Source organism: Schistocerca piceifrons, chromosome 2, assembly GCF_021461385.2.
Source record: "Schistocerca piceifrons isolate TAMUIC-IGC-003096 chromosome 2, iqSchPice1.1, whole genome shotgun sequence".
Classification (NCBI taxonomy): Eukaryota; Metazoa; Arthropoda; class Insecta; order Orthoptera; family Acrididae; genus Schistocerca; species Schistocerca piceifrons.
Window position 1 is genome coordinate 804,794,914 of NC_060139.1, and position 21,916 is coordinate 804,816,829.

At 40.6% G+C, this 21,916-nt stretch overlaps 1 protein-coding gene across 4 annotated transcripts in view; it reads left to right on the forward strand.

Annotated features, from left to right (window-relative positions):
• LOC124776650 (general vesicular transport factor p115) overlaps positions 1 to 21,916 on the forward strand; it is a 223,626-nt gene that overhangs the window by 143,625 nt on the left and 58,085 nt on the right. For all 4 annotated transcript variants that reach the window (XM_047251738.1, XM_047251739.1, XM_047251740.1 and 1 more), the window contains one exon: positions 3,736 to 3,921. In XM_047251738.1, coding sequence (XP_047107694.1) covers positions 3,736 to 3,921 — 186 coding nt within the window. The remainder of the gene's footprint in view (positions 1 to 3,735; positions 3,922 to 21,916) is intronic.

Consider the following 21,916-nt stretch of genomic DNA (forward strand, 5'->3'; position numbering starts at 1 on the left):
TGTACATATTCATTGTCGTGTTATTAACAACAGCCAATACCTATCCCCATACTGCATGATACTTCACGTGTTGACGAACTATGGAAGCCCCTCAAAGCTTTTTAGAATTGCACTGTTGGCTCAGGGTTCATATATCTAAAATGAGAAAGATGTACATTTTATAGACACCCTTGTGGAAGATATCATATGACAGGATTCAAAGACAGTTTTAGCAGTTCATGAGATTTACACAGGAACTTCTTAACAAGCCTTTACTGCTCACAATTCTGTCAGTAACACTTTTTGTTGTACTTCCACATAATTTTGTTAAATAGAACTCCTTCATCCACCTGATCATATAAACTTAAGATTTTTGCACTTAGGATCACTCTCCTTATGAGAAAATATAAAGCAGTGTAATAATATTTTTCAGTCTTGTACATATGGAAACTATCAAACTGTCAATGTGTGCACAGCTTCAGCCATAAGACAGGTAATAAAGGGCTACTATAAATTGTCAAATCTTAGACATGTCTAGTTAAATGCAGTGCAACTGCAAGTAACAGACAAGGTGGGGAAACAAACAGAAACAGTGCTTTATTTTTCATGACCTCCTCTGGCCAACAGAAGAAGAAATGTTTACAACATGTGTGTTTGTGAGAGTGGATCATGGAAGGTATGAAGCTACATCAGGATGATAAATAATTACCTATTGACACACTTTGATCATGTAATAGAATAGAAATCAACAACCACAACTCATGTTGCTTGTGCCAGCAAGTATATCCGTGTAACCCACTATTTGGGCAAGCAATGCTGCCCAATAATTTTGCGCCTAGATTTAAGCTCTTTCAGTATTTTATACCACACTATGCTCCTGTGCCAAAGATTCCATATTGTATTTTGTTTCATGTGATTTACTCATTCTGGATCACATTTCACATGAGATAAGTGTTTACAACTTTCAGTTTCCTGTCTGTAATACTCAGTTTAGACCCTTCATATCATCTGTCTTGCTTAGCTGTGATGTTAGGAATACACTGTGTATTATAAATAGATGTCTTATCTACAAAACCCTGGTCTTTTGTCATAAATATTACTCATTTCAGAAGTAAATGCATTACAGTCTTACAGTTTTTATTATTATAAAGGAATGCAACTCTGTAACACCCCCTGAACCTCAGAAGCACATACAGTGTTAATAGTGAGTCTTTGTTGATAATGGTCAGAGAGACCATAAAGAATCTGGCAGATAGTGGTGTCAGTTATTTTTGTGTGGTCTTTATATATCTGGTCAGTTACCATTCTTGAATGTAAAGCTGTTGTAATAGACAAACTGACTCTAGGTGCAAGATATAAGTAGGCTCAAATTTTTGATTGCTCTTATCTGCTTCAAATCTTGTGAAAGCTGCATGCCCCATACTTTGTTAAAACATAAGTATTGATTTAAATTGTTGTTGTTGTGGTCTTCAGTCCTGAGACTGGTTTGATGCAGCTACAGTAAAGCTGCATGTTCTCGGGAAAAATTACGGCTGTAGTTTCCCCTTGCTTTCAGCCGTTCGCAGTACCAGCACAGCAAGGCCGTTTTGGTTAATGTTACAAGGCCAGATCAGTCAATCATCCAGACTGTTGCCCCTGCAACTACTGAAAAGGCTGCTGCCCCTCTTCAGGAACCACATGTTTGTCTGGCCTCTCAACAGATACCCCTCCGTTGTGGTTGCACCTACGGTACGGCCATCTGTATCGCTGAGGCATGCAAGCCTCCCCACCAACGGCAAGGTCCAAATTATCTTGTAGGAAATGTCAAACACAATTATATTAGTGCATTTCATGTAGTGTAAAGCTGTTCTCATTGCATTAATAACATGCAAACCATTGTTGTGAGTGACATTGGTTGAACTACCACAGATCTGTAGTCCTTCACTGCCATATGAGAACCTTTGAGCACTTGTTTTACTATTACTGTACTATACTTTGAACATAATTATCTACTATCACCCAACAAAATTTACTTTGTCTTTTATGCTATATTTAGACAATATTATAGTTGGCATCAACCCACAGTTTGTATAGTTAATTCCTGAACATTATTCTGGCCTTAAGTTTGAGAGTTTACAAATTCAGTTCTTCAATGCTAGGCACTACTTATGGAGAATTTGTAGGTGTAGATGATATCCTGCTTACTCTAAGTTTTGTTTTGTGGGCAGCATTTCCCTGTGTGGTGGTTTTTCTAAGGTTATCTTTAGGCCATGTATTCACAACTTTTCCTTTTATAGCATTTGCTTTTAATATATTTCGTAGCATTTACTGTATCATGTGCTCCTAATAAAGTCCCAACAAAATATACATTGGAGAAGCCTGTACACTCTTTACAAACACCACCAACTAGCAAGCACTGTCAGTCATTCAGAAAGATTCAAAACTTTCTGGTGAAACCATACCAGGATTATTTGCAGAAGATCTCGTAAGATAGTAGTGTATTTACTTTAGGACTAAGCTAGTACAAGGTTAGCTCTTAGTAACTGAAGCAAATCGCACACAACCCCGGAGGCTGGATTGAATATCACATTGTTTCCTTGGTATGGTTCTGTTGGAGATGTTCTGTGCTTTTGTTCTTGGCTTATTATTAGTGACACCACCAGATTAAAGTTGAGTCAAAGGCACAAAACAAGTGGGCTCTTTCATATCAAAGACTGCTGTCAGTGATGAAAGTCCTTTTGAATGTGATAAATAAAATTGTAATCCACCTGTGGCTGAGACTAGAAAATTGTTGTCTTGTATTTGGACAAAACAAGCTACATTATAAGATCTGCCTGTGTATTTCCTGGCATTTAATCAATGCCCCCTTTAGTAGATAACCAAATCCACAACTCCCCTAAATACACTTCTTTTAATTGCAGTCATTAGTCCAGAGTGATTTTGGACTTTATTCTAAAACTTTGTAAATATACTATTTTATTACTTGGGCCTGTGTGTTGCATTCTATTAGCCGCTAGTTACAAACACCAGTTTCATTCTGAGAACTTTTTTTTAAATGAAAGTGCCCATCAGCATAGACCTCAGTTCATGGGTGATATGCTAAACCAGCAAGTGATTTATTCATACCATTACATACAATTTTCAAATTGTTTGATGTGTGGTAGAGGATCCAGGTCAAGAGTCACACTGAAACATTTTTTATAAGAATAGTAGAGAAGTTTTTCATGATTCTATATGCAGTAATGTGTTACAGCTACACAATACTCAGGTTTCGCTACTTGAGGATCTTGAAAAAGTCTCTTTAAATGTCATCAGTAATCTCATGTAAACCATGCCACGTATGTTGAAAGCACCATTGGTCACCTATAGTGGGCATCCTCCTCATTAGCAGATGGTAATTTCAACTGCTTCGTCTCCTGCTGAGATATTTTGTTTTATGGTGTGTTGATTCATTTTAATTGCAATGCACTGGTCTTTATCTGAATGTATGTTCTCCTGTCCATGATATCAGAAGGAATAGCAGAGATGGCTCTTCAAACAGAATTAGGTAGGTGGTCTGATCGAGGTCTTCTGGTAATTTTTTAAATGACTATCATCAGATTTTCTTTTCAGGACCATTCTGCTGTTAATAGAGTTTATTTTGTAGACAGTAATATTTTTCAAAACTTCATAAGTATTCCTATGTTTGCAGTGCGTTAGATTTATTCAAATGCAAAGAAATTTTTTGTGTTTTCACAGCCTTCAACATCTTTTGAAATTGTGTTTGAATGTTGATAGGTGCAGTATGATGAACTGCAATCCAGCACGTCTGTGTTAAGGGATGAAAATATGCTGTTGCGAGCACAGACAACCACTGGGACGGGAGAAGGTGCAGATTTGGCTAGACGACTGGCAGAAGCTTGTAGCACTGCAGAAAGGTGGAAGGCAGAAAGCGACCGCAAGGATTCAATTATTCAGACATTGGTGAGTTAATCAACTTGTTGTGTCTCATATTTGTATTTTAAGCAATTTGACATGGATGTCAGCTATTGGTGAAGTGGTTGTCAGTTGTAGAGGTATATGTTGATTTACTTGAATCTTGCAACCTCCTACAAACAGTATACTTTCCAACTAGAGTTCTGGAAACTGTAGAACAAACATACAAGGGGCATTCCAAATTGATTTACACTTTTATTGTCACTCACTAAGGGCCTTGGTCTGGGCACAAACATGCTCCACTGATGTGGTATCTTCTGTAGGCCCTCCTCAAACCACTTTTTGGGAGCCAGCCACACCCACCGCAGGACAGATGCTCACATTTCTTGGATCACTGCGAAATGATGTCCATACAGAGGTTTCTTTGTAGCCCTGAATAGGTGGTAATCAAAGGGGCTAAGTTAGGAGGATACAGTAGGTGTAGGAGTACCTGGAACCCCATGTCAGCAATGGCAGTCATAGTTTTCCAATTTGTATGGGAACAAGCGTTGTTGTGTTCCAAGATATTTCACCCATTTTTCTGGTCATTTCTACTGGAGTGAGTGGCATAACCTATGAAGAGTCTCCACTTACACCATGCTGTTAATAGGGGTCACTGGTTCCAGCCAGTCAATTACAATAATCCATCCATGCCCCAGAAGACTGTGGCCGTGTTTTTTTCACTGAAGGCACTGTACAGAATGGGGTGCTTACCTTATGCTCCCCCTGCATTTATTGGGCTTCGGTCTCCAGCTCAAGGGAGTGGAGTAAAGTCTTGCCAGTCACACATTTGGACATGAAACTGTCTTGATCCTGATTGTGGTGATGAAAGAGATCACTACCTATGTCCTTGTGCTGTTGTGTTTGTCTGAATTCAGGGATTTGGGAACCCACCTGGCAGACACCTTCCTGAGCTTAAAATGTTTGTGTACTATGCAGTGCAGAGAGCTTCTGGCAAGTCCAGTTCTGTGAATGTGATGTACCTATTCTCTTGAATATGATTTTCCACTTCCACTGGTCTTACCACAGTCACTTTCCTTCTAGAAATGGTTACTTTCTTCATTGACCTGTGGCCACTTTTCCTGCCATCTACCCAGTTGTACATGGTTATTCATGATTGTTTGTACTCTCCACACACAACCACCAAACACCTGTGAATATCCTCAATATTTACACCCTCCTTCCACAGAAACCATGTTGTCCCAGCAGTGTCCTTTTGTGATCACTTATCATGTTGTCTGCTTACATAAGGACAGAAGTTGGGGAAAATGGGCTGTACTGTGCAGGAGTGTTGTGCCACCTACGAATATATCAAAAGTACTACACATTTGGAACTGTAATGGTGCATCGGTGGTGTAGATTGAATGATGGGAATAAATAAAGCGTAAATCAATAAGGAACACCCCTTGTAGACAATATGTAGATTGTTCTCTACTTGAAGGGCACAGTGTGAGAAAAATTAGTAATGGCCTGTCAGATCACGATGCACATATAGTAAGAGTGAAAGGAATCAAGGTTGTGTGATATCCCAAAGTAATGAACAAAAATTTAGAGATTTGCATCCACTTGCAATGCAGACACTTTAAGCTAATCTTGAAGGCCAGACTTGGCAAGAAGTCTACAGTTCAGACAAGTCGAACAACAAGTATAATGTGTTTCTTCAAACCTTTAACACTTTCTTTGATAGCTATTTCCCATTAACAACTTGCAGGCAATTATGCAGTACTAATAAGCAACCAATTTGGATAACTGATGCCATTAGAATATCATGTAGGAGGAAATGGGAGTTGTATCATAAGGTGAAGGACAATTAGAGCCCACTAACCGAATTTCACTACAGATGCAATCGCCAAGTAAGAAGTAGTACAAGTCAAGTTTTAGTTATCGAAAATTAAATTATTGGCCGGTTTTGGTGCCTTGCAGTTGACCGAGGACCTTAAGATGTTGCATGAAGCGAGGTCTGGCAGCCACATTACGTGAGAAAATGCAAAAAGTGTTAATATGTAGTCAAAACCTAAGAAAACCTCCCGTTTTCGTCATTTGCTTTCGTAATGACGTAATGCCAGATCGTCACATTGGTCGCTTTTCTCTCTGAAACGTTTACATTTATAATCTGGAAATTTATGTCATGTGCTGAGGTATCCAGTGGCACCACTAGCAACAAAATAGAAGCTTCTAAGCTCAAAATGTTATACCCGCTCATGTGTGAGAATGAAGCCATAAGTGATCCACCAGAGTTGTGCAATATTTAATAAGCATTATAATTACCTCGCACACACAGATAAAACGACTACTAGTATAGACTCGTAAAATGGCCATCTTCAGATCACATAAAGGAAAGCATTATCTACAGCAACAACTGAAGCAAGTCACAGTCATGTTTAAAATTTCAAACTCAAAAAATTGTGGTTACAGTATACAAGATGCATTACCAAATACTTGCCCCACAAACACTGTATAAGTGGAAAGTGCTATTGATGTGCAGCTTTCACAGAATGAATTGGTAGTCAGGGAGTCATATTGTTAGCCAGTCAACAGATTGTAATAATACTTAAAAAGTGTAGAATGAGATTTTCACTCTGCGGCAGAGTGTGCGCTGATGTGAAACTTCATGGCAGATTAAAACTGTGTGCCGGATCGAGACTCGAGCTCGGGACCTTTGCCTTTCGCAGGCAAGTGCTCTACCAACCGTGCTACCAAAGCACGACTCACGCCTTGTCCTCACAGCTTTACTTCTGCCAGTACCTCGTCTCCTACCTTCCAAACTTTACAGAAGCTCTCCTGCGAACCTTGCAGAACTAGCACTCCTGAAAGAAAGGATATTGCGGAGACATGGCTTAGCCACAGCCTGGGGGGTGTTTCCAGAATGTTCGTAGGAGAGCTTCTGTAAAGTTTGGAAGGTAGGAGACGAGGTACTGGCAGAAGTAAAGCTGTGAGGAAGGGGCATGAGTCGTGCTTTGGTAGCTCAGTTGGTAGAGCACTTGCCCGCGAAAGGCAAAGGTCCCGAGTTCGAGTCTCGGTCCGGCACACAGTTTTAATCTGCCGGGAAGTTTCACTTAAAAAGTGTATTTTTTGTGCAAACATACTGTACACTTTTTCAAATGGATCAATGACTATCAACATCAACATTAACATTAAAAAACTAGGGGATTTGAATGTCGTGGTGTTTGTTGCTGGATTCTAGCACAAGTCATTTCTGAGATATTGCATTTGGTAAAGTTCCCACACCAACACTTGTACAACACCTATGGTAGCACACACTGAAGAAAAACACAGTTGACCAACACAGGTTGGGTTCAAAATGACCACCGGCAGTGGCAATACTCGCTTCCAGTATGGAAAACTGTTGCTCATCTGTTAGCATTTCAGTGGAGATGTCCCATCAGGCTGCAGTAATACATCATTGCATATCATTGGGTGTAGTTTGGGTGTAGTTGGTATGTCCTTGTAGACAGCATCTTTCAGCTTTCTCAAAAAAAAAAAAATCTGAGGAGCAGGCCAGCCAAGGTACAGGTCCTCTCTGTCCAGTCCAACAAACTGGAAAAAAATTTGTGAAGGCATGCTGTAGTACTTCATACACTATGGGCTGGATAGCTACCATGTAGGTGCCACAGATGAGCTTAAAGTTCACTATCCCACACAACAAGTTTGTACTCCATGGACACTAACACTCCACCTGGTGAGGCCAACGTGGATTGTCAACGTACTAGTAGCGCATGTTTTGGCAGTCCCTGGCAATGATTGGTAACTGTGGCTTCATCACTAAATGAGGTGCATGATACATCTGGAGTAACCTGCGTTAATGCCCATGTACAGAAGTCGACACAATTCTCATAATCATTTTCATGCAGCTCTTGGTGGAGATAGATGTGATGCGGATGGGACTTATGTTGATAGAAAATACATAGGCTGACTCCTGACTTCCTCATGCAATTGCTTGGGAACTAAAGTGTGGATCAGCTGCAACAGCAGCAGCAACAACACCGTTCCCCTGTTGTCACTTGTTTCCTTCTGTTACATTGTCCAAGTCCTACACTACCACTTTCACGTTACTAGTTGAAGATGCTGATAAACAATTGCCAAGATAGTTTATGTTTGTTGGGATATCTTGTCGCATACACTGTACAAGAACGAACTTTATTCTTCTTACACTGCTTGGACTACCACACACTAATTGACTTGCACGTTGAGTAGCACAAACAAGTGTTGGTACGGAAGGTTTTCGAAATACGATATCTCGTAAATGACTCTCACTAGAATCGTGCAACAAACACTACAGACATTCTAATTTACCCTACTTTGTTTGTTAGTGTCAACAGGCATTTTTCCGTTTAAACTAATGTATATTTACTCAAAAAATACACTTTTTAAGCATTATTACAATCTGTTTATTGGGTAAAAATATGAACTGACTACCAATCTGTTCTGTCAGAACTGCACTTCAATAGAACTTTCCATTTCTCCAATATTTGTAGTGTAAGATTTAGGTGATTCACAATTTTTTGCACATTAGAAATCCTAGGCACCATTTCATTGATGTTTATTACAGATATTCTAACATTTTTGACAGCAATTTAAAGCATGAAGCAACTTACAAACTTCCCACTTCTTTTATACAAGGTGACTTACTTGAGATTCTCATCTGATCTTCTTTGCTGGCTAGCTGGCAACTGGAAAACTCTCTTGACCTGGTCTCCATAGAATGATGCTAGATACAGGAATATTTAAGCCTCTCTCTCTACTTGTGAAATAAGTAGATACGTGAACTTTACTTTTTGTCAACCAGCGGTATATTTGAACTCCATACAGAATGAAATTCTCACTTTCGAAATACATATATGACTTCGAGTAAGTCACTCGCTCCATCCAACGTCAGAAACAAATTTAAGTACATTTATAAAAGAGTGACTTAATAACCGTGACTCTACTTCACATAAATCATAACACAGGTCTTGCCTTTAACAAGGCTGGAATACGAGTTTTTAAGATTACTTTTTCAACTGTTCTTCGTTCACATAAGAACAGTCAATGACACAATAGGCACAGAGCTGCATAAAAACTGCATAGTTCTTCCTCTAAAACATCTATGGATTGCCCAACAAGTACTTGTCGGTGCTGTTCAGCCACCACGTCTACTTTCTTCCTGCAACTGATTTTAAACCTGCACACACAAACATGTGATATGCAATAGGTAGGATTTTACCATCCCACAATCGTATCTAGAATATCATGTGTTCGAGATAGTAGAAGGCTGAGTGGTTATAGAATTTACATATCCCCCTCCCCCCCTCAGATCGAACACACAATTTTTTATACATAATCATTACGCAAGTAATATCATTCATAATAAGATTTCATATCTTAATATACATTTTTTTTACATAGGTTTATATACGTATCTCTCCTTTCTACAACAACACTCTTTCTCTTATTGTTTCTCTATTCTTTTCTTGTTTTACTTTAACATTAAGACATGAGCATTCGCTCAAAGTTTTTGTCAGCTTTTGTAATATTTAGGAATCGTTAGGCCTTTCTCTCTTTTCTGTATTTTCTTTTTCAATCGAAAACTTCAGGTGTTTATTACGCATGAGTAATCTATTTTCCATTCTTATCTTTTTGTACTACCTTTTACCTAGTATGTAATATTTTAATTATTTATAGGAATCTGGGTGAAATAAGTGTTCTTTTGACACTCATTTGTTTCTACAAAACATAATATGCTAGTCATTGATGGAATTTATACTTTCCAGAATAATACCTACAAAATTTGTGACTTTTGTCATGATACTGTACCTTGCTTGTGGGTTGACCCTATGAGAGCACTTCCTCTTTTCATTCTGGTAGGTACACCCCTTATAAAACATCCCTATTTCTTAGGCCACAGATCAGCCTATCTCCACGTAAGTATGTCTGCCCGTTATACTTACTGAATGCATGGTACGCCCCCCCTTATCCTTTCTGAGTGGGCCTCACGGTTCATTACCCTAGTATACATTTCTATGTATAACATAATTAAGTATTTTCTGGGAAGTATTTAAATCTATCTTAGGCTTCACATTTATTCTTTAATACATCATTTACTCCCTAGAGTCCTCCTTTACTTATCAACCTCTATACTTTCAATAGATACTATGTCAACATATATTATTTATGTCCCACTATCCTTCAAATTCATTAGAGTATTTATTATACTGACATTTCGTATTGGTCAGCATGATCAACGTTCTCTCCTGCTTTCGTTTTCTCTCTCTGCTCGTGCCTCTTTCTTAGTTTATAAACACCTTTTCTTATGCATATTCGATGTAGAACCGTCATAGCTTCCTGTATTTGTGTGCATATTTCTAGATGTACCCAAATTTTCCCCTACAACACTTGGTGGTTCTCACATTGTGACAGGCTTTCTAGTGTGTAATTGTGTGTTCATGTCTTACCTACAATACCTACCCCTTTCAAAATTTATACAAACCGTCTCATCTACATCACATCTTATAAAGGGTATAAAATACTCAATACAAAGTAGATAATCTGTACACTGTGGTATCACAGTTGTTTAACTAGTCACATCATATTATATTATCCATAAATATAATAGTCTATTCAGTTTATTTCGTCTAGATATCACTTTATTTCTGTGATTCTTTCAAGTTGTTCTCCATTTTACGGTCACATCCGGTTTTTTAAGCAATAAGATTATAGGATAGTTTTAGATTTAAAAGGAATTCAGTGCAAGAAAACTGTTTTGGAAGAAAAACCGAGAACAACTCGGGATCCGACAGTCGTCACTCCGCCCGTTAACTCAGAATGTTAACATCCCTGGGGGATACATGACTCCGCCTGGGTTCCATGGATCTGATATTAACTTTTCTTGTGCACTGGCAGACCAGTCTTTCTCTTTAAATTTCTTTTGAAAGTCTTCTCAAGATGAAAAATTCTCAATATTTACTGTACCGTATTTTGAGGCTTCCCCTAGAAGGTACACCACAGCAAATTCGATCTTCTTAGAATCTTCCCAATATTTTGGTAATGCTTGGTTAAATCTACTTAAGAAATGGGTCGGATGAACATCTCTGTCCAACTTAAATTTAGGGAATTGTCTAGATAACCCTGAATTAGCTCCCCATTGTAAATCAGTCACAGCTTCGCTTGTTAATACCACATTAGGTGAAGTTACCCTTTTTTCTACTTTGTCTGGAATAAGCTTAAATTCTCTCCATAGGTCTTCTATACCCTTCCTGGTATCATTAAGTTCAGAAGAAGGAATAGGTGACACATTCCCAGATGTTATTCTCTCGTTAACTTTTCAATCTATAATTTCTTCAAATTGTTCCTCGAAACTACTTACATTTATGATATCAGAGTTTGTTACCTGTAATCTGCGATTGAATATCAGTGTTAATTCATTATTCTTATCTACACTCTCTTTCAAAGTATTCAATCCCTGCTTTACAGCATTAAACTTAACTTAGCACACATTTTCAAAAGATCCTAACTTTGCATTAATTTCAGATTCCACATTATTACACCTGTCCTCAGTGTTAAATTCTAACCTTTTTGATAAATCTTGGAAATTGTCATTCCGTTTCTGACTAAGGTTAGTAAACATTTGATTTACATGAATGGTCAAGGAATTAGTCACTTCATTCTTTAAATCTATTTTTAAATTCTCTGCTCCACTATCTAAGGCATCAAATTCAGTCTTAAGAGCACCCATGTCTTTGCATAGATTACTAAATTCTTTGCTTTGCAAGTCAACTTTGGCATTTAGCAAACCTAGATTTGAAACTTCCTGGCAGATTAAAACTGTGTGCCCGACCGAGACTCGAACTCGGGACCTTTGCCTTTCGCGGGCAAGTGCTCTACCATCTGAGCTACCGAAGCACAACTCATGCCCGGTACTCACAGCTTTACTTCTGCCAGTATCTCGTCTCCTACCTTCCAAACTTTACAGAAGCTCTCCTGCGAACCTTGCAGAACTAGCACTCCTGAAAGAAAGGATATTGCGGAGACATGGCTTAGCCACAGCCTGGGGGATGTTTCCAGAATCACATCATTAAAAGGTAAAAACTTCCATGGGTATAATGAAATTTCAAGTAGGGTTATGATGATGAGTGCACCCTATATTAATTCTGTACTCAGTCACCTCTACAATGTGTCTTCCACGTGTGCTCAGTTTCCTGACAGATTGAAATAATTGGTAGTGAAATCACGCTATAACAGTGGTGAAAGAAACAATGTAGACAATTATTGGCCAATTTCTTTGCTAGAAGTGTTTGCAGAATTTTTGAGAAAACAGTGTATAGGAGAGTAGTGGCACATATCAGTACACATAATTTGCCGTCAGACTCACAGCTTGACAAAACACAATGCATACAATTTCTGATGCAGAACTTCAGTAAAAGCAAAATTTTATTATCACAAGGTAGTCAGAAAGACAGTGAAGTCAACTATTTTAAAATCTTAGGACCAGAGAGTAGATGGAAGGCTTTCTTGGAAATGTCAGGATCTTTTGGAGAAGTTGAGGGCTGCTATCTTCACTGTATCTGACACTGAAACATGAAGACACATTTACCTTGCTTACTTTCATCTTGTATGGTATTATATTTTGGGACAGCTCTCTGAACTCACCAAGAATGTTCTTAGGCCAGAAAAGGACCGTCAGACTGTTCTGTGGTGTCAATTCATGAAATTCATGTAGGCAGTTGTTCGGGTCTCTTGGCACTAACTGTGCCATCCCTGTACTATATTCCATTGTGGGATTTCGTGTCAGCAGTATTGACATTGACTCATTCAGAAGAAATGCAATTCATTAAGTGGGCAGTAGATGGAGAAAAAAATATATATGCTCCTGGATAACACTTCCTTAAGTGTTGTACAGAAAGGTGTGCACAATTCAGCAGTTTTCATTTTCAGTAGGCTGCCAGCAGAAGTGAAAAAACTTGAGTGATAAGCCCCAAGTACTCAAATCCAAGAGTTTTTCTTGTATTAAACTCCTATACTGTAGAAGATAGTTGATAATTTTCTCTGTAACGTGTTATTTATTCATATGCTCTCTCAGTTTTTGTATTAATTCTTTTTTAATAAATTTTATAATCGGCATTGTATATTATGTACGTATGAGTACCTATGTCTCACTAAGCACCATGGAGCTTGATATATACGCTGGTCTCAAAAATTAAAGCAACAAACAGAAATTTTGCGAGGTTGCTTGTATTTTGCCACAAAACAGTATGAACAGGCGATGGTAATGTAGAAACAATGTGAAGAATACAGAATGTAACAAATTTCAACATGCATGATGCTAGGAAAAAACCTTCATTTTTTCCAACTTTTAATGGATTTACACACACATCCCAGCAACTGGTTAATGTGCTCGGTGTGGAGTGCGGCCACCTTTGGCAGCAACACAGGCCTTACAACAATGGGGTATGCTGTGAGTGATGTCATCAATCTTGTGCCGAGGCAATAATGCCCATTCTTCCTGCAGAGCTGCTTGCAAGTCTTTGAGAGTGATTGGTGGATGCGGACTTGATGCAAGCAGACATGCTCTATGGGATTTAAATCAGGAGAGTAAGCTGGCCACACCATGTGTGCAATATCTTCTGTTTCCCAGAAAACATCAACCACTCTTGCTCTATGAGGTCAAGTATCGTCATCCATCAATACAAAGTCTGTGCCAAAAGCACCTCATAACAATGGCACATGAGGTCCCAAGGTCTCGTCATGATACATGACAGCAATTAACCTGTACTGTTTCCTGAAGAGGTGTCTGAGTGGCCAACATAATCCCTGCTGACACCATTAGGGATCCTCCAAGACATTGATCTATCTCCACAGTGTTTGGGTGCCGGAATTGTGTTCCACTTTCCCTCCTGGATGCGAATCTGTCGAGAATCACTCACCAGACCAAATTGGGACTCGGGTGTAAGAATATTGGCCCCTTGTTTGACTGTCAAGGTGGCATGTTAATAACGCTGCTGTAGACATTCCTTTCTGTGAAGAAGTGCCAGAGGCACACATACAGCAGGTCTCTGACAATAAAGGCCACTGTGCTGAAGCCTTCTGTAGACTGTTTGCCCCGATACAACACATCCAGTGGATGCTGTGAGGTCAAATGCCAGTTGCCATGCAGTACTAAGGCAGTACCGTCGTGCCCTTACAACCAAATAATGGTCCTCTCTTTCTGACGTCATACATGGTCGGCCGTGCTCTGGTCTTTGGGATACAGTTTTGACCTCTATCGATTGTCACCATGTCAACAGAAGATTCACATTAAGCCATTGCGCCAAATCAGTTTGGGACTGATCTGCTTCCATTCTTCCTACGGCCCTCCACCACAGAATGTCAGGTAGGTGTCTTCTCAGTGCCATATTGCATTGTCTGTGACTGTACACAGCGATTGTGGGCGCAGGACTATTCAGCAACACTACCTTGTTTTATGTGTGCCCTGACATCGTCATTGGCGTGGTTGTCTGTTGACCGGAATGCCAGCTTTCATGTAGAACACTATTGTACAGACATCTGTTGACAGTTTGTATGATTATATCATGAATTAGACACCGGACAGGAAAGTAGTGGTTTGTTGCTTTAATTTTGGACACCAAGATAAATGAATTGACTGTGTTAAAGGCAGATGTAGCAGTGTAAGTCACGCTCCTTTCCAAAGTAGCATTTGCATTCTACTGTCACAGCCAACTTCTTTTTTCATAAAAATTTTGTAAAAAAATATGTTTGTTGTTAGTGGTAAGGTTTGATTGTGGTTGTTGTCACAGATTGATAAATAACTGTGTGGATAAAATATGTATTATTTCAGTCATTAGTTTTAAGCTTTTTGAGCTGTTAATGACATTTTACAAACCATCTAGAAAGAAAAGAATCTAAAGTTAATAGACAACTCAAAAGGAGGATAAGTTGCTCATACATAAGAAAAAGTTAAAAGGTCTAGCAGTAATGGTCACTTTCCTTACAGTCTTTGCCCTCGATACATAATTTTGTTGATTTCGGAAGGCAGCTTTCACTATTTGGGTCAACTTAAATGTCAATAGCTTAAATAAAATCCTGACTGTCAGTTGAGTTGGCTCTGTACACCTCTCATACAGTCTGTAATTTAGATCAGCATCTTTAGCCATTTGACATTCATTGCTCGAAAAAAACACCTCCTCTAAACCCTTCTGTGCAATACATCTCCAGTTATTTATATCCATGTAGTTCTTTCATGATTTCTGTCTTCTAAACACATTTAGGTTGTCATCTCTGTCTTTCATCTCTCTTGAAACCCAGCAAAGCCCTGCATTGGTCCATTTACCACAGACTCCATGCCTAATTGCCATAAGTCTAAACTGTTAAAACAGACTGATTGTAAACTTTCTGTTTTAGACACGTAAAAATTTTTGATTTTTACTGAAAGTACTGCTGATTATTTTTACTCTTCTGTTTATGTCTCTTGCGTTCAGTCTTCAGCTGCACTAAATACAAAAAATCTTTAACTGGTTCTGAGAACTTTTTTGTTATTTTGTTCAGCTTTCTTTTCAATGTGTTGCTTATTTATTATTTTAATTGATTTTTCAGAACTGTTGTTAAACTTGCTCTATTCAGTTTCTCCATTCATTGTTGAAATTAGTCAGCACTAGAGGTAAACAAAGTGGTTTATTTGTGTTCCTTTAATATACAGGGGGAGAAAAATATTGTCATGAAATTTTAACCCTGGGTAGCTGATGCCAGTAGGGACCAAAATTACTGATGTTGTGTAGGTTGACAACACACAATTTTTAAACTAAGAAAACTTGGCACCATGCGCTCCAATTGGGGGCAGGATTGCCCTGTTACCAGATGTCTGGACAACGCATTATCATGAATGCTTTGCCTGGCAGAGATTGCGATGTATCCAAGGTGGCCCGCATGCTCATGCCACCCTTCCACTCGGGGGCCTGGGGGCAAATCTGCCGAGGTCCCGACACATCCATTGTAGTTCATGATAAGACGTAACGGGAGCAAACCCATTGACAGAAGTTAGTTCATGTACAAAGTCTTTTACAAACTGTGTCGGCCCTCAAAAGGGCCTTTTTTTATAGCTAAACATTGTTTACTTAAAGCATGTGCTCAAACTGGCAACCCTCTGACAAGACACAATCTTGGTTATGTCGAATGGCATTTTGCCGAACTCTTTCAAGGATTCCTGGTATTGCCCTGATGTGACTGGCAGCATGTTGAATGTGATCCATTAATTCCTGTTCGTTTCTAGGTGGTTCACGTCCAGGTGGGTGAACTAGAACCTGAAAGAACCCCCACAGGAAAACGTCCGACAGCGTGAGGTCTGGTGATCAGCGGGGCCACGTCCTATGAGCACCTCTGCCAATTACCCAGCCATCGAAGAGTTTATTTAAATATCCGTGCACAGCACAGCTGTTAGCTGCAGATGTCCCATTATGCTGCAACCACAAGTGTAGCCGTATAGGCTGGGTAGAGTTTCTTACAAAAAGTGAAGGTAATTTGCCCCGGTAAGTTGGAGGTAGATGGACTGGCCGAATCAGATGGTCACCAACAGTGCCTGCCCAGATGTTGAGCAAAGATCATTGGAAGGTTCACTCATCAGTAAACAACTCAATGGCAGGGAAGTCTGGATCTCGTGCAGCCTGTCGCAGAAACCACTGTCAAAACCTTAGCCTGTGTTCATAGTCTGCCGTAGGATGTAGGTCTTGGACAGGGTGGAAACTAAATAGATGCTGGCCATCATCCCTCAAAACCTCCCAGACTAACCAATGAATGACCCCCATGTTGTGTCCAACTGCTCGAGTACTTGTTGTAGGTGCTGCCTCGAAGCATTCGAAAACGGTCTCTTCAAATGCATCATCCCGTCATTTCTGAGGTCTTCCAGCATCACCATGATATCCCACTAATTAGCCTGTTTCCCCAAGTCGCCGGTGAATTGCTGTAAACTTTTGCAGGTGTGGTTGGAGTCTTGCTGGGTACCATTCCTCATACAACCGTTGAGCTTCATGAGCGTTACTGTCGGCTAGGTCATAAACAAAAACCATTTCTCATTGGTCTTCAAACGAATACCGTGCCACCATGCTTACTGTATGACTAAATTGCAGGTGGTGGTGGTGGTGGTGGTGGTGGTGTGTGTGTGTGTGTGTGTGTGTGTGTGTGTGTGTGTGTGTGCTCCGAAGCAAAGCTTACTTGTAAATGCCTCTGACATGAGGTGGGGACAAACAGCAAGACCTATTCAACACGTGGGCGTATCACGTTGGGGCAGTGACGGGGCAAGGGACGTTTGTATGTGTGAACCGACAACCATAGTGGTGCCCATCAACTGACAAACAGCAACAGGGCAATCCCATGGCCAATCAGAGCATGTGGCACCAAGTTTCTGTAGTTTCCTACTGGCATCAGCTACCGAGGGTTAAAATTTTGTGACAAAATTTTTCTCCACCCTGTATATTCCTTCTCCATTTCCCCGGTTTAGGGATCTTCCTCTAGGGATGCTGAGAATAGTTTTGGTGCTACAGAACCTCTCCTTTCAATGGTGAAGAAATCTTATTGAAGCTGTGGAACTGATGTATAAATTCTGCAGTGTCCAGACATAATGCCTTGTTTCTCAAGGGTTGCTGGAACAAATAGATTTTGTAGAAATCTAATCAGAACCTTTCCTCAAAATCTATGAACCATAGACAGAGTGTTAATTCCTGCTGATTGCTGAAAGCTGTCCTCAACCTGAAGGCTAGTATGAATGCCATGGTGATTCATTTTGCACAGTCCTTTTGATGGTGGTGTGCCCTTGCCTTTTGGGTGACAAACTCGGCTCTGGTTTCGAGTGGCTAACAGAAGTCGTAAAGGCTGCCAGTGTTGCTTGCGAGATGAAAGCAGAGCTCACCATTTCCAGCATAGTCGACAAGACCGATTGTGGACCTCTGGTACAGAGCTGAGTGGAGAGTCTGAATCAGAGGCTCAGATCGCTCAGCGATTGTGTAGGCTGCAGATTCCTCGACTTGCGCTGTAGGGTGTTTGAGTTTCTGGTTCTGCTGAATAGGTCAGGAGTTCACTATATGCAGGAGACAGCTACACAGGTAGCTGGGGGCATGTAGCATCAACTGGACTGTTTTTTAGGTTAGAGGGTCTCAGGAAAACTCAAAAAGGGCTTAAGTCTCAAAGGGTGCAGGCAAAACATAGGAAGAACATAAATACAGGAACCATTCGTATAATAGTTGTAAATTGTCACAGCTATGTTGGGAAAGTACCAGAGCTCCAAGGACTAATAGAAAGCACTTATGCTCAAATCGTTATAGGCACTAAAAGCTGGATAAAGTTGGAGATAAGTTCAGCCAAAATTTTTGTGAAGAACATAACGGTGTTCCAAAATGATAGGCTAAACACAGTTGGCGAAGTTTGTTGCCATTATAAGTAGTTTATCTTCTCACGAAGTTGAAGTAGTAGTCCCTGTGAGTTAGTATGGGCGGAGGTCATTCTTGGCAACTGGAATAAAATAGTAATTGAATCCTTTTACTGAGCTCCCAACTTGGATGATATAATTTCTGAAAGGTTCAAAGATATCTTGAGTTTAATTTCAAACAGGTATCCGACTCGTACAATTATAGTTGGTGGTGACTTTAATTTAGCTTGATTGTGTTGGCGAAAATACATGTTTAAATCTGGAGGTATGCATAAAACATCATCCAAAATAGCGCTAAATGCATTTTGTAAAAATTGTTTCTTGCAGCTATTTCAGGAGCCCATGCAAATACACTCCTGGAAATGGAAAAAAGAACACATTGACACCGGTGTGTCAGACCCACCATACTTGCTCCGGACACTGCGAAAGGGCTGTACAAGCAATGATCACACGCACGGCACAGCGGACACACCAGGAACCGCGTTGTTGGCCGTCGAATGGCGCTAGCTGCGCAGCATTTGTGCACCGCCGCCGTCAGTGTCAGCCAGTTTGCCGTGGCATACGGAGCTCCATCGCAGTCTTTAACACTGGTAGCATGCCGCGACAGCGTGGACGTGAACCGTATGTGCGGTTGACGGACTTTGAGCGAGGGCGTATAGTGGGCATGCGGGAGGCCGGGTGGACGTACCGCCGAATTGCTCAACACGTGGGGCGTGAGGTCTCCACAGTACATCGATGTTGTCGCCAGTGGTCGGCGGAAGGTGCACGTGCCCGTCGACCTGGGACCGGACCGCAGCGACGCACGGATGCACGCCAAGACCGTAGGATCCTACGCAGTGCCGTAGGGGACCGCACCGCCACTTCCCAGCAAATTAGGGACACTGTTGCTCCTGGGGTATCGGCGAGGAGCATTCGCAACCGTCTCCATGAAGCTGGGCTACGGTCCCGCACACCGTTAGGCCGTCTTCCGCTCACGCCCCAACATCGTGCAGCCCGCCTCCAGTGGTGTCGCGACAGGCGTGAATGGAGGGACTAATGGAGACGTGTCGTCTTCAGCGATGAGAGTCGCTTCTGCCTTGGTGCCAATGATGGTCGTATGCGTGTTTGGCGCCGTACAGGTGAGCGCCACAATCAGGACTGCATACGACCTAGGCACACAGGGCCAACACCCGGCATCATGGTGTGGGGAGCGATCTCCTACACTGGCCGTACACCACTGGTGATCGTCGAGGGGACACTGAATAGTGCACGGTACATCCAAACCGTCATCGAACCCATCGTTCTACCATTCCTAGACCGGCAAGGGAACTTGCTGTTCCAACAGGACAATGCACGTCCGCATGTATCCCGTGCCACCCAACGTGCTCTAGAAGGTGTAAGTCAACTACCCTGGCCAGCAAGATCTCCGGATCTGTCCCCCATTGAGCATGTTTGGGACTGGATGAAGCGTCGTCTCACGCGGTCTGCACGTCCAGCACGAACGCTGGTCCAACTGAGGCGCCAGGTGGAAATGGCATGGCAAGCCGTTCCACAGGACTACATCCAGTTCTCTACGATCGTCTCCATGGGAGAATAGCAGCCTGCATTGCTGCGAAAGGTGGATATACACTGTACTAGTGCCGACATTGTGCATGCTCTGTTGCCTGTGTCTATGTGCCTGTGGTTCTGTCAGTGTGATCATGTGATGTATCTGACCCCAGGAATGTGTCAATAAAGTTTCCCCTTCCTGGGACAATGAATTCACGGTGTTCTTATTTCTATTTCCAGGAGTGTAGAAAACGGTTGTGAAAACACACTTCGCCTCTAAGTAGCAAATTATCCTGAGCTCCAAAATGGATACTGGGATTAGTGAACATAGGGTTGTCGTAGTGAGATTGAATATTGTAACCCTCAAATCCTCCAAAAATAAAGGAAAGATATACCTACTAAAAGCAGATAAAAATACACTTGTATGCCTCCCTGAGAGACGATCTCCACTCCTTCGAAATTAACGATGTAAATGTAGGCCAGATGTGGCTTGAATTTAAAGAAATAGTATCGACAGCAATTGAGAGATTTATAACAAATAAATTAACAAATAGAGCTGATCCTCCTTAATACGAAAAACAGGTCAGAACACTGTTGCAGAAACAGCAAAAAAAGCATGCCAAATTTAAATGAACACATATCTCAAAGATTGGCAATCTTTTACAGAAGCTCAAAATTTAGTGCAGACATCAATGTGAGTTGCTTATAATAGTTTCCACAATGAAACATTGCCTTGAAACCTGGCAGAAAATCCAAAGAGATTCTGGTTGTACGTAAAGTATTTTAGCGGCAAGATGCAATCAATGCCTTCTTTATGCTATAGTGATGAAAATGCTATTGATGACAGTGCTGCCAAAGTAGAGTTATGAAAACCAAAAAAGACGAAGTAAATATTCCAGAATTTGAATCAAGAACAGTTACCAGCGTGAACAGCTTAGAAGTAGATATCCTCAGAGTAGTGAAACAACTTAAATCACTTAATAAAAACAAGTCTTCTGGCCCATAATGTGTTCCTTTCAGAGTAAGCTGATGCAGTAGCTCCATACTTTAGTCATATACAACCTCTTGCTCAACAAAAGATCTGTACCCAAAGACTGGAAATTTCCACAACTCACATCACTATCCAAGAAAGGTAGTAGAGTAATCCACTAAATTACAGGCCCATATCATTAATGTCGATATGCAGCAGGATTTTGGAACATATATTGTGTTTCAGACATTAAGAATTACCTCGAAGAGAATGGCCTATTGACACTTGGTCAACATGGACTTAGAAAACATCGTTATTATGAAATCCAACTAGCTCTCTACTCACGCAAAGTTTTGAATATTATTGACAAGGGATTTCAAATTGATTCCATATTTCTAGATTTGCAAAAGGCTTTGGACACTGTAACACACAAGCAACTTGAGGTGAACTTTCGTGCTTATGGAATATTGTCTCACTTAAGTGACTGGATTTGTGATTTCCTGTCGGAGAGGTCACAGTTCATAGTAGTTGATGGAAAGTCATCGAGTAAAACAAAAATGATTTCTGACATTCCCCAAGGAAGTATTGTAGACCATCTGCTGTTCCTTATCTTTATAAACAGTATCTATATAAACGATTTAGGAGACAATCTGAGCAGCCATCTTAAGTTGTTTGCAGATGATGCTGGCATTTGTCATCTTGTAAAGTCATTGGAAGATCAAAACAAATTGCAAAATGATTTAGAAAAGATACCTGTATCATGCAAAAATTGACAATTAACTCCAAATACTGAAAGGTGTGAGATCACCCACATGAGTGCTAAAAGGAGTCTGATAAACTTGGGTTACGCAATAAATCAGTCTAATATAAAGGCCGTAAATTCAACTAAAAACCTAGAAATTACAATTGCAAACAATTTAAATCGGAAAGAACCCATAGAAAATGTTGTGGGGAAGGGAAACCAAGGACAGCGATTTATTGGCATTACACTTGGAAAATGTAACAGATCATTAAAGAGAGAGCCTACACTATGCTTGTCCGTTCTCTTTTAGAGTACTGCTATGGACTTCTTGCCAGATAGAATTAATGGAGTATATCAAGAAATTTCAGAGCAGGGCAGC